General features: G+C 39.2%; 1 protein-coding gene across 4 annotated transcripts in view; it reads right to left on the reverse strand.

The window, feature by feature from the left end:
- The window catches only part of trim33 (tripartite motif containing 33), a 29,879-nt gene extending 18,945 nt beyond the window's left edge, over positions 1-10,934 (reverse strand). For 2 of the 4 annotated variants that reach the window (XM_031736107.2, XM_031736104.2), the window contains exons 1-2: positions 10,263-10,933; positions 3,810-3,928 (exon numbers count right to left, since the gene is read on the reverse strand). In XM_031736107.2, the coding sequence (XP_031591967.2) occupies positions 3,810-3,928; positions 10,263-10,920 (777 nt within the window). In that variant the 5' untranslated portion in view covers positions 10,921-10,933. Of the gene's footprint in view, positions 1-3,809; positions 3,929-10,262 lie in introns of all 4 variants that reach the window. The other 2 variants (XM_031736105.2, XM_031736106.2) reach the window with 2 other exon arrangements.
- Positions 10,935-12,886: the final 1,952 nt, after the last annotated feature.

The raw sequence follows: 12,886 nt of genomic DNA on the forward strand, positions 1-12,886 counted from the left end.
ACAAGAACTAAATAGGATCACTGATTCACGCACAGACTTTTAAATATTACCAAACCCAGATTACAAGTACTTTAACTGGAACGCATCTATTCTGTCATGATACAAATACAAAAATTCAAGTTGAAAATATTGAGGAGAACAACAGCTAGCATAGCGTAATATTGCTAAAAGAAATTTTATTTCAAAATGGGGGAAAAAAGACGACCTGTGAAGGTACATTTCTTTTTAACATCCGGTGTAGTGAGCTAACAACCACTGAACAAAAATAAAATGTCTGTTATTTACATGTCCTTTAAATTTAGCATTTAAAGAACATGTATCATTTTGACATTCTTCTAACACCGTTTAAGAGTTCTAGTTTTCTTTCTTGACAACCTTTTGATTTTCTTTTTTTCCCCCCATTGTAATCCAGTGTGAATCAGGGATCATGGTAATCCTTGATATTCTGGATCACAATAATCATTATCCTGTTCAAACTAGAGATTTGATCTGGATATTTTTTTTTTTTTTTTTGTTAAATTGGCTGGGTCACCTGATCCTATCTGATTACATGATCCTGTTGTTCCTTTGAACTAGATTTCAGGATTTGATCCTGTCTGATTGGATTAATACTACCAGATTACTTTTGAACAACTGGACCCTGGTAGGGAAAATTTAAAATCCATCTGATATTTACAACTTCCCTAACATCTGAAGATAAAGCTTCTGAAAGGAGCCTTGGTGTTTTTACTTGGCTTTCATCATGTCACAGGTCACAGTGTGGAGCATGTTCTCCCTGTGCCTGCTTGGCTTTCCTCCAATTTCCTCCCTGTTGGATTTGTATTGATGATTGTCATTTATGCTTAGAAATATCTACTCATATATGCTTAGAGTTTTATAATTAGTTGTAGACTGGTAGAGGTTTGATCCTTAATAGTCTGCAAACTTTGTGTGCATTCCAGAGCACTCTGGCTTTCACACCCACATTCTGGGAGCATGGGAGAGGTCGTACCTTCTCTTATTGTTTTATGGTAGGATAAACGAGTCTATGTTAGTTTTAGTCTAAGTGCCTTTTGTTTAGATGAACTGTTGTACTTCCAGACCAGCAGGTTTAGGGAAGTCTTTATGGGGTCACACTCTGACCCCCCCCACACACACACACACACACACACACACACACACAGGCAAGGTACTCTTTGTGTGTATGTATACGTCGTATGTTAATGAACCTATGCATATTCATGTAACCTCAATAAAAGAGCAGTGTTATGAGGGAGCGGACGAGAGCAACTGGGGTCAAGCTAAGGAACGGCGTTTGTCCAGTTGGTCTCCCTCGTATACGAGTATCATGAAGAGCTCTGCTTGGTGTTCAATGCTTTTGCTGTGTAATTACATTGTCTTCAACGTTCCAGCGAATGGGTTTAAGCTACAAACCTATCACTCCCACCATCCAAAAACACGTGTGTTAAGTTAACTGGACATTCTGAAATGGTTGCAAGTGTGAATGTGAGCATGGATCTCTCTTTATCAGTGATGTGATAGACTGATACCTCTCTAGGGTAAATCCCACCTCACACCCAGTGCCAGCTGGGATAAGCTCAAGCTCCCACACTTACAACCCCAAATTGGATAAGTGGTTTGAAAAAACAAAAACAAAGAAGAAAAAACAAAATCACCAAAGTGGGTAACAGACGGTTGAACATTAACTAGAACCAGAAGAACAGGTGTCAGTTAGGGCTGTGCGATATGACCAAAATCTCATATCCCCATATAAACAGGTCTTATCCCGATAATGATATATATCATAAAAATTTTACATTTTCTGTAAATTCAGTAAATCTTGGGCAACTTGACTTGTGTTTTCAGCGCCGTCTTCCTGGAGTTGAGTGTTTTGACCGATGCATGAAACTATATATTTTTAGACATAAGTTGTAACGGCCGCCATTTTCTTTGTGAGTATTTATTACAGGGCGTGCTGGGGGAAAAGCCTGTTCTAACATTTGAGTCTAAGGTTTATTTTTTAGCACCTGACAGCTCTTTTTTGCTTCTCATCCGTAAACTATCTCTATGCTCTTTCACATGATTCTTGCATAAGTGACTGAAGGGTTTGCCGTGTTTGAGTCTGTGGTGGGGACCAGTTTGTGCCATAATTTGCATAGTACAGTTTTCTGGTCCGTGTCAGACTTGTCATTACCAAACCATGTCCATGCTACAGAGGTAGCCCCCCATTTGGAAATAAGGTTCTCTGTTTGGAGCTACCTGGTTCTTCCTCATCTTCACTGGCCATGCTGGTATTCTCGATGCCTGCATCCACATGGTGACTGTAGGCGCCATTTATAGTTACTTAATGTTTTTATTTGAGGTAATCTGTTTGATACATATTCTGAAATTCAATGATTGAGAATAATGTATTTTGTCATCATTTCAGTTTATTTTGAAAAATCTCAACAGGATCTTGAGCTTCATTGTGAAAGGTTTATGTGGAAAATAAACAAGTAGACGGCACACGATGGTTTTACCGTCTTTGTTGCTAACAAACCGACACGTAAAAACAGTCACTTATCCGTCCGTAGTGTGGTTATTTTAAATATAAGAGAAAGAGAGAACTTTAATAAATTAATATAGCCACTACAGTGACCATCAAAACGATGAAAAAATATTGCCGTAAACAGTGTATTTTGCGACACTACAAAATAAACAATAGCGTATAATACGAAATGATAGATGTTTAATATCGTCATCAGATATATATATCGTCATATCGAGCAGCCCTAGTGTCACTGTATACAAAGCTTTAATGAACCTTAACTATCCTTCTAGTCAAAAGATTTTTAAAAAGCAATGCTATTGATTGCACAGACAGCAATCAGATGACAGCAACCTTAAGTGGATATGTTAGCGTGGAGATTTAGAGTCTGCAAGCCTTAAACGGAGCACGTCTTGATCTGTGTAACTGTTGCTTGGCAGCCACCTCAGGACTGTTTACAGCTACTTATGTGACATTTCCAACTATTTATTGATAAACATCAATGAGCAACTGTGTTTAGGAACTGCAGCTTAGAAAAAGATCATACATTTTCATACACGACAAACTGAATATGTCCATCCAGTACAGTGCATGAAGAAGGACTGCACTTGGGACAGTGAGGGGCATGAAGTGCAACTGTGATAACATGGGTACTAGGTCGGATAGGAGAGACCTGCAAAAGGAAGAAATCTGCAACTAGTTGGCCCAAATTATTGCTGCAGTGGCAAACGGCTGCCTATGGATAACTTTTGAATCAAGATCCATAGGCAATGGGACAGTGGAAGGTGTGGTGGATGTGAAATTGTTTAAACGGACAGGTATGTGGATAGTGGAAGTTATGGTTGTACGATACTGAAATATTTCTGTTATTTTGTTTAACCAAATGCAGACAACAGGAATGAGTTGGTGTAATGAAGGCAACACTGCATAATCAGTCGAACTTTTTTACCACTTGTTGAATATGTATTCTTACTCAGATGAACTTGTGGCACAGGATGAGCAAAATATAACATGTTGAATATGGGTCTGAGATACAATCCATTAAAGCCAGCAAATGTGTAATGAGAAATGAGTAATGAATCTATATTATCCATGTTTACCAACTCACTTGAGTTAGTGTTACTGTATGTGCATGATGTAATTTTCAGTTTTTATATGTTCACAACAAAAAGGACCAGATGCTTTTTGAGATTATTTTAAAGAAATTAAATAATGTCAACCTCAGCTGAGATCTTGCCAAACAGCAGAAAAAAAGTCTTCAAGCAGTGGTTCAAATACAAACAAACCAACCATGTCTACATACCTGTGCAGCTTTTTCATCTGATGTGCTGGTGGCCTCTGTAGTATCTTTGACAAAGTAGTTGTCAATAATATCACTTTGCTTGTAGTCCTGGTGGCAAACTGAACACCGCATGACATTAACTAAAGACAGAAGAGAGAAAACAAGGACAGACATGGGTCAAAGAAAGTCAAACGTTCAAACACTGGACTGCAGATCAAGTGTTAAGCAATACAAGTGATACTGGCTGATATTTAGGGAAAAAAAATGGAAACAAGCCAAAGCAGCAGTCACCATCAAGGACAGGCCCATATCCAATTTATTACCTGGCTTATTAAGCTCTTTAACTATTAACTAAGAAAAGTCCTGTTTCAAATAAAAGGGAATAATAACTGTCCTTCAGCAGACTATAATTTCTTTTAGGTGAATTCCTGTTGTTATTATGAATTCTTGGCACACTGGAATATCCATGCCTATTCATGGAAGCTAATTGATTTAGTGCCTGTCTGCAGAAGATTCAATCTCATCATTCTTGGCATTTTATTAGCATATTAAATCACATGGCCAGAAAACAACGACTGTTCCACTTAATCATTTTATCTGGCTTTGTTAATGGAATTACTGCCATAATCAGACGCCAGCAAATAATTAGTTCAGCACTTTTCCACTTAATCTCTAAAATCTAATATTAGTCCCAAAATTAAACTTAAAATTAAGTAGTGTAACATAATGCCCCTCCTCTACCTCATAAACATAAATCCCCCCACCGCCTCCCTCAAGCCAGCTGAGGTAAAACCAGTGTAAACCGGTTTGAGCTGGTCTACACTGGCTTGAACAGCATACGGCCGGTTCGTGTGAGCTCCAGCTGCATGAGTTGTTGTGTGATTGGTTGTGAGAACAGATGGACTAGAACTGTGTTGAGGAACCCACACAGCCATACACAAAAGTACACACACACACAAACAAATGCACCACACAGATGTCATTTTGAACTGGAGCTCAGCTCCACAACTCTATATATGCATAAACAAGTAGAAGCTTATTTTAAACTGGACAGGGCTCTCTGCTAAAGAAAATACGAGGGGAAAATAAAGCTACAGCATGCTTTAACACACACAGGTTGATTTACTAATTAAATTAATTATCCAAATCAACAACAGGTTAACCACAAGTGATCCTGGCAAAACAGATCCATACCAAGAAGATTAAGTCTGGGTATGAAGCAACGCTGAGCTTAATAGTCCACATCTAACTTTGTACATCAGATAAAGCATTACTGAGTAACACTGTCAGCTACTTCTGGATATTTCAGTAATTACATCTGCAAGAAGCACTACAGCACAGTTCACACATGTACTGCAGCCCTGACCCTCTGTCAGACTGCAGGTGCCAGCATGGTTTGGCAATGGTGTCATGTAGAGAGCATCGTCTACACGTGCACTGTCAGCAGGGGGCAGTGTTAAAAATATATACACATATATATATATATATATATATATATATATATATATATATATATATATATATATATATATATATATATATATATTTTGGAACAACTCTTAATGTTGGCTCGTCTTGTGTTTTTGCTCAGAAGAGCAACAGAGAACAGAGAAGTCATAATGCACCAAGAACTTCTTCGCAGTGAAGTGAAACCGAGCAAGAAAAAACACAGTCCATTGTAACCACTTTCTGATGTGACTTTTGGCATTTTGGACTTTTTCATACTAAACCTCTTCAATATGAGCTTTGCCGTCATCATTTTTCCCGGTTGTTTGTTTTGTGTTATTTATTTTGAAAACCGCACTCAAGCACATTTGCATTGGCTGCATCAGTCACTCTGAAGAGTGAAACACCTACAGACACAAACATAGTTCAGGTCAATTTACCCAACAAAGGTCTGAAATGCAAATGTCTGAAATTATCGGGTCTTATTACTGGGTCTGCCAGCTAACTAGTACATAGTCTGTATCGATATGAGACTAGAGCAACACTCCAGCACAGCCACCATCTTGTGTCCTGCCTCCTTAAAGCTGTATCCAGGCAGCTCACTCGCCTAAATCGAGTATTTCCAGTAATGTGTGACCACATCTGAAACAAACCAGACTTTCTTGCTATGTGCTGGATATGACAGAGGAAAACTGTGGATACTATCCCAAACTGATTCTCCAAAGATGTCTCACGTTCATGTCTGAAAAAAATTCATAATAAATTACAACAGCTATTACAGCCAGCATTATAAATAAGAAGTATAGAGGTTCAGACACAAGAATGAATGAATGAATTCATCAGCATACTTAACTATTAACTTTCCCCACATTAGCGAATTTGACTTTGGAAATAAAACAAGAGGAATAGGAACAGCTGTCATCCCATGTGTCACAATTCAATTCAGTCCCAAAAATTTGGGAGTGCGGGCACTGTGTTTTATTCAAGACATGCCAAACCAATTACTCTTTTCCTTTACCCACTGCTTTGAATGAAACCCACCTCACCATTAAGCAAACTGGTGTTGACAATTATTACTATTGTTATTATAATAACAAATTCATAATACATTTTTAAACTATAGTTTATGTTTAGGTTAACTGTATCAGATTGGAAGCATCTGTTTTCTTCCTGTATGTGTAATTTACTACAGCTATAGTTAAACTTGTAAAAACAAGGTGATCTGTTTTAAGCAAGTTTTGTCATTTAACGATATCTTGTATCACTGATTTTGAACTTTTAAAATCTCTACCCCCTGCATATACTGTAACCTCTACATACAAGAGCATTTGGACAGCATAACTAGCCCCAAAGGGCAATGCCTAAATTAAAACTTTGATGTTTTATGATGTTTTATTACGTTTTTATGACAGCGCGCTGTCAGCCTGTTTTTATTACAATATACTGATGTCAGCCTGCTAAATGTAAACAAAGTCATTTTCATGAATCAGGCCCTATGGGTAACCCTGTGCACAAAAAGAACAGATCTTAACAAATCACTGTGATAACAATAGACAACAACTGATTCATACAGATTCTGCATGACCTTTCATATGAGGTAGTTTGCTGATTACTTAATATGGTTTCTTGAAATTTTCTTTCAAGTTCAACTTTGACCTTCTGTGCAGACAATTAAGGTCAAATCCTTAGCCAACCTTGATACTCATGTCCCCCAAGGCTTAGTATATTGTTGTGAAGTTTGAAGGCGATCCATGAAGAACACTGGGTAAGAAATGTAACCAATTTTCACATTTGGTGTGACCTTGACCCAATTTTTACCTAAATTAAATCACCTCACGCTGTTATTGAAAAAATTTGAAAATGAGTGGAGAAATTAGAAAAACTGGATTCTTGACGGACTGACAGATGAACAAATACAACCAATTACATACTTCTTTCCTTTGGAGGATAATAAACAAAAATAAAAAACAAATACTAGCTTATAGTAGACAATTTTAAACATTAATAGCAAAACTGAAATCATCTGGAAAATAACTGAAACAAATGGATTTTTTTTTTTTTAAACTAAAACTATCAATTAAAAATAAATAAATACAACAACAAAAAAAGAAAAACCCTCTGTAGCTTTGATCTCTTTAAAAAAACTGTTTTGATGCAATGTAATAACCTCAAAGTTTATAAAATATTTGGTAGTTAGTAAGAATTTTCCCAGCAACCACTAACAGCAGAGTGTTCATTATCCATCAGTCAGTAGCCTGGCTCAGTGTTGTAACTGGGGCTGAGGGGACATTTGTAATGTTTCATATATTAATATCATATTAATCAATGATTAAAATCTGGTTACTAAGAAAATTTTACAGGATGTAACTCTTAAAGAGGTGCCTATACTGCATCACTGAACATGCACTTAAATCTCTCAATAGTTCCTCCTGTTCAGGACAGCAGAAGGACAGAAGAAGGAGCTGAAATAGGACCTCCCCCTGACAAAAAGGGTTCTAAGAACTGTAACCATTCCTAGTTCCTCCAATACACAGACACAGAAATGGGGGCTTCCTCCACATGCTATAAAACCTTTTCTTAACAAAAGATCCAAAAGGCACCATATGTTAACAAGGGGAAGCAACCCTGCTTTGTTTTCCAAAACACCAGCCCAGGTATGACCGAGTGTGGCAGCTAGAGTCACAAAAGGAACATTCAGAACTGAAAATATAAAAGTCCCACTGAACAACAGTATATTCCCTGATGAGTCAGAGGCCATGTGATACAGAAGGCAATATTAGGGTCACTCCTAATGACTAATGACTCAAAAAAAAAAAAAAAAGATTTTGGTGACAGGTATTGTAAGTGATCAAACTGTGCTCACATAGCTAAAGATAAATGAAGAATTATATGAGTATAACTTGTAAGGTCTTTTGGATGAAGCAAGAAATACAACACTTGTCTAGCATAGACTGACAGGAAAGTAATTGGTTTAGTTATACACTCTATGGACAACAGTACTGGCCAACACTGTTGCCTTAGGTTTGAATTCAGGTGTTTCAATCCCATTACCATGTGTGTGTAAACTCAAGCACCTAGCCATGCAGTCTGCCTTTACAAGCATTTGTAAAAGAATGGGTCATTAAAAAGATCACAGTGAGTTAAAGTGTGGTACTGTATGTGGATACGACCACTGCAACGGGTCAGTTTGTGAAATTTCTTCCCTCCTAGACATTCCACGATCAGCTGTAAATGATATTATTGCAGAGTAGCAGGTTTTAGGAACCACAATAACTTATCCACAAAGGGGAAGGGGAAGACTGTAAAGTTACAGAGCAGGGTCACACAGTGCTGCGGTGCATAGTACAAAGAAATCACTACTCCTAAAGATTTGAGACGGCAGACTTTTAAACTTTGTCAGGCATTAACAGCAATACAAAAACTCTGCACTGGAGCATCATAGCAAGGGATTCCACGGCCGAGCAGCACTGTGGGTGGCTCAGTAGTTTTTTTTCCCCCCACACAGTGTATTTTGTTGCACAGTAAACTCCAGTAATTAGATTATCTCATGGGTGACCTTCAAATTAATATAAAAATCAGTCCAATCCAATAGGTTACCAGTTAATCCATCCCACAAAATGTCAAACAATGACAGAAAAGACACACAGTTGTTAAATTCTTGACAGCCTGTATATAGTTTGCTGTAGTAGCATGTTTACAGCTGTATACCAGCATACAGTGAGCTGTTACAGTGTTAGTCTGGAAAGACCAGCCAACCCAGAGCCCTTGACAAGCTATGACATTTTTGCACCAAGGAAACTGTGTCTGAACATTATTTGACTGCCAACCTCACATGCTGATTCGTGACTGTGGATAAAAACCAGCGGGTGAAAAGCGAGTCTTGTCCATCAAGGTATCATTAGCCAAAGTCTACCAACACAAAGCCTGGTCTGCTTGCCTGTTTTCACTATGCAGACGTGACACAGCTGCAGTTTTGATCTAAAGTCTAACTCTGCTCTCAGGATAAAGCTTTTGGTACACCAGCTGAAGCGATCAGCCCTGGGGTGCTCTTGCCAAGCATCTGACAATCAGGCTTACCAAAAATTTATCAGAACCCAGGAGCCTACATTAGTCAGACCTTAGGATGTGTCCACTCTTACAGCTACAAAGGTAGCAAATATGGTGACAAGAAACACCTTTCCTGCATCACTATGTTGCACCGCATTTACAAGACCTTATCTTGGAATTATGATTTTTACATCACGTACTAAGTGAGCTAATCAGGGAAGATAAGGGAAAATATCATTATCAAGAGAGCTCCTAAATACATAAAAAGATAAATTCCACACTCTATAGCAGTCCCTGCAGCTGCATTTCAATGACAACTTAGCACGCACATGTCTATGAAGTGGTGTACACACGATAAACATTTGGGTTTCTAGAAATCAGAATACATGTGTACAAACATTTTCAACTCCAACTCTCTGCAGATGAATGCTTCTTTGTTACAAGTTGTAACTGAAGCCTCGATTATACTCGGATGCGGACACAGACACGGACATATGGAAACACCACGGTAGAGTAGTCATTCCTGTTATGCTTCTTATGCACAGAGTACGCAGTGGTGCATGAGAAGCAGCAGCCCACAGTATTGTGATCAGCATCCATCCTATGTTTTAGCTGCTGTCTAATGATAAGTATGGAAAGGAGCCTGCTGAAAGGAAGTGAGACCCCTGCATCGCCGTCTTCTTCTTGTAATTCAAGCGCTTTTAATTCGTGTTGCTTACTGCCGTTTGCTATATTTGTTAAGGTGGACGTTATTAATTCGTGGCACTTAGGATTCTCACCACGGCCAGACTGGCTATCTACCCAACAACAAGCTCACAGTTTTGAAAGGTCAAGAGTCAAAATAAGCATACAATCAATCGCGATCGTTTACCCTTCCAGGTGCTGAATCCCAAACTTCCGATGGACAGCGGTTGATCTTAACTGAGAACAGATGACCGACCCAAAAAGCGGCGAGGCCTGCTTACTTGAGGATAAACTCACCTATGTGCGTGTCCGTTTGCCCGTGCGGTCCAGGAACCTGTACGCTTATCTGTCTGTCTGGTTGCGGGATGCATTTCAGGCAAAAGGAATGCAGACAAGGCAGAAGTTTTGGTTCACAGTCTCGGCTCTGAAGACTTTGTTTACACACTGTGCACGTATCCAGTAAATTAATAGGAGTGGATACCGGCGTGGCCGCAGAAGCCGCGGGAGGGGGGGACATTTCAGCGGCGAGTCCACCGACAGGAGTATCACCGACAGGAGTATCCCCGACAGCTTCAGCCGCAGTCGGCTCTGCATTAGTGCTACTGGTCCCAGCCGGGCTAGCGCTACCGTTGGTTTCTCCTCCCGCACCAGCAGCCCCGCTGCCGCTGCTACTGCTGCTGCTAACGTCTCCACCTTCACTGCTGGGTGTAGGAGCCTCGTTTGCGTTCTCACGTGACTCGCTTTCTTCGTCCCCCTTTGTATTTGTTTCTATGACTATTACTGCATTATCGTTTTTCGTCTCTGGCGGCTCGGTATCTTGCAGTGAAGGCACGGAGTCCGACTTAGCAGACGTTTCCATATCCTCTTCGCCTTTGTTATCCGCCATCTTCCTTCCTCTTAGAACCGCTGCACATCCTGCGTAACTTCTCGAATTAGGAGTACGTGCGGACGTCATGACGTCGACGCCCCTGCACACGTGATGCAATCTGGGATCTGTGCATGAGCTGAAACACTTTAAGTAAAAAGGCGTTATTAGAGAAATATTATAAAGCAAATTATCAAACAAGTTTGTAAGTTTGTTGACAGCCGATTAAACTTTGAGCCACAAACTTTGCTAGCAGTTTCTGCGTAAACATCACAATATATTACTTTTGTCCCATAGACAGAAAGAGAAGGAGAATGGGCAAGAGGTTGTGTTTGTAATTTGCACATCTGGTTTACATCTGGGTTTAACTGTTGTCAGGAGTTTTTATGTGGTAATAAATTAAAGCCTTTGACATATTTAAATTTCACTTAAAATTAAACATATGTAGTTAAGATGTGTAAAATATATTAATGAACCCAATATATATATGTACATCGGCACAGTTTGAGGACACCTCTTACTCCTACAGCTGCCGATAATCATCAGCACAACGTGGGTCAGCACAGGGAATGCTGACTGGTTGAGAAGGCGAAAGAAGAGTGTGGTTGGATGCGTCCTAAACGATGCCTTGCAGCTCTTCGCAGAGCCTGCGTTTGCAGTAGTGACGTCAACAGTGGCGTGGTGCACGAGTCCACAAGAATGTATGGATTTGAGCCTTGTGGGTAACTCCACCTCCTTTACCAACACTTTGCATCTTCTTGTTTCTCTCACGTCAGTTCAGCCCAGTTAGATTGAATTCAAATACATTTTATTAGCATCAAATTTTAAATGATATTATTATCTATAATAATTATTTGAATAGTACTAATGTTGAAATTAACAGTGTAATGATGTATAGTATTTAAAGTGTCTGTGTGCATGCTTATGTGTGTGAATTTAGACACTAAATGCATCTGATCCTCGGGCTGTGGCATGATTGTATATAGTGGACAGCAAAAAATACCCGGTCTGCTTGTGTAGACCGGGTATTTTTATTTTATTTATTTATTTTACAAAATCAAAACCAACTGAATCCAGTGTCCAGAGTGAAATGTTTCCTGTGTTACTGAATGTTTTATATTATAGGAGGGAGCAAATCTCTATCTCAGCATTTCATTCCAACATTTTATCTGTTGGTTGCCAGGATCTTCTTTTTCTAGTTCAATCTGTACTTGGCTAGAATATGTCTTTTTCATTTTTATCCCTGGTAGTAAAACAATATTCTGCCAAATCATATTCTTTCTTTCTTTTTCAGGGCCAAACTATTTTTTTTTTATTATGTCCAGCTTTTATAGCAGCCCTTGCTCTGTAGAATTTACTAAAGACTACCTGTAAGAGAAAACATTAAGACATGAATGAGTTTTAACATCCAGTGTGAATAGTTCCCTAAAAGTTTATTCTTTTCATCTGGATGTAGCGTTTTAGTGATAGAAAGAGAAAGACTAAAACTGGCAACCAATGGGCTGTGAGGTCAGTTTCTTGATCATTTATATGCTAATTGTCATGACCATTGACCAACAACCACTGATCAAAGACCATTGATCAATGGCCATAAGTCCCATTCACAGGGTTGGGGAATGGCTGCACTCCGAACATTGTAAGATGGCAACAGATGTACCCTTAGGCCCCCTCCTCGATTAAGACCAGCATTCCTCCCTGTCCAGGATTTGTACATCCTCATCAGTGAAAGAGTGTCCACTCACCTGTAGGTGTGAATAGAGTCCTTGCCTGAAGCTACACTGATTTTATTTGTCTGTTGAAATACATCTGAATGATTCAGCAGTCTCTGACACTGATGCTAAGGCTGTAGGGGTCTGATTTGTCTCCTCTCCTATGAATGTGTGAAATGAGACCTTTACACCAGATGTTAGGACAACATCCTGATTGGAGGATCTTACTGATCAGCTTCAGCATCAACTAGATGAGTATCTGCACACGAGACAGGAACATCCCGCCATGTTCTGGGTTTCTGTGTTCTGTGTTTCTGGATGTTTGCCTTTTCCATGTGCTTCCCTGC

Source organism: Oreochromis aureus, linkage group 20, assembly GCF_013358895.1.
Source record: "Oreochromis aureus strain Israel breed Guangdong linkage group 20, ZZ_aureus, whole genome shotgun sequence".
NCBI classification, from domain to species: Eukaryota; Metazoa; Chordata; class Actinopteri; order Cichliformes; family Cichlidae; genus Oreochromis; species Oreochromis aureus.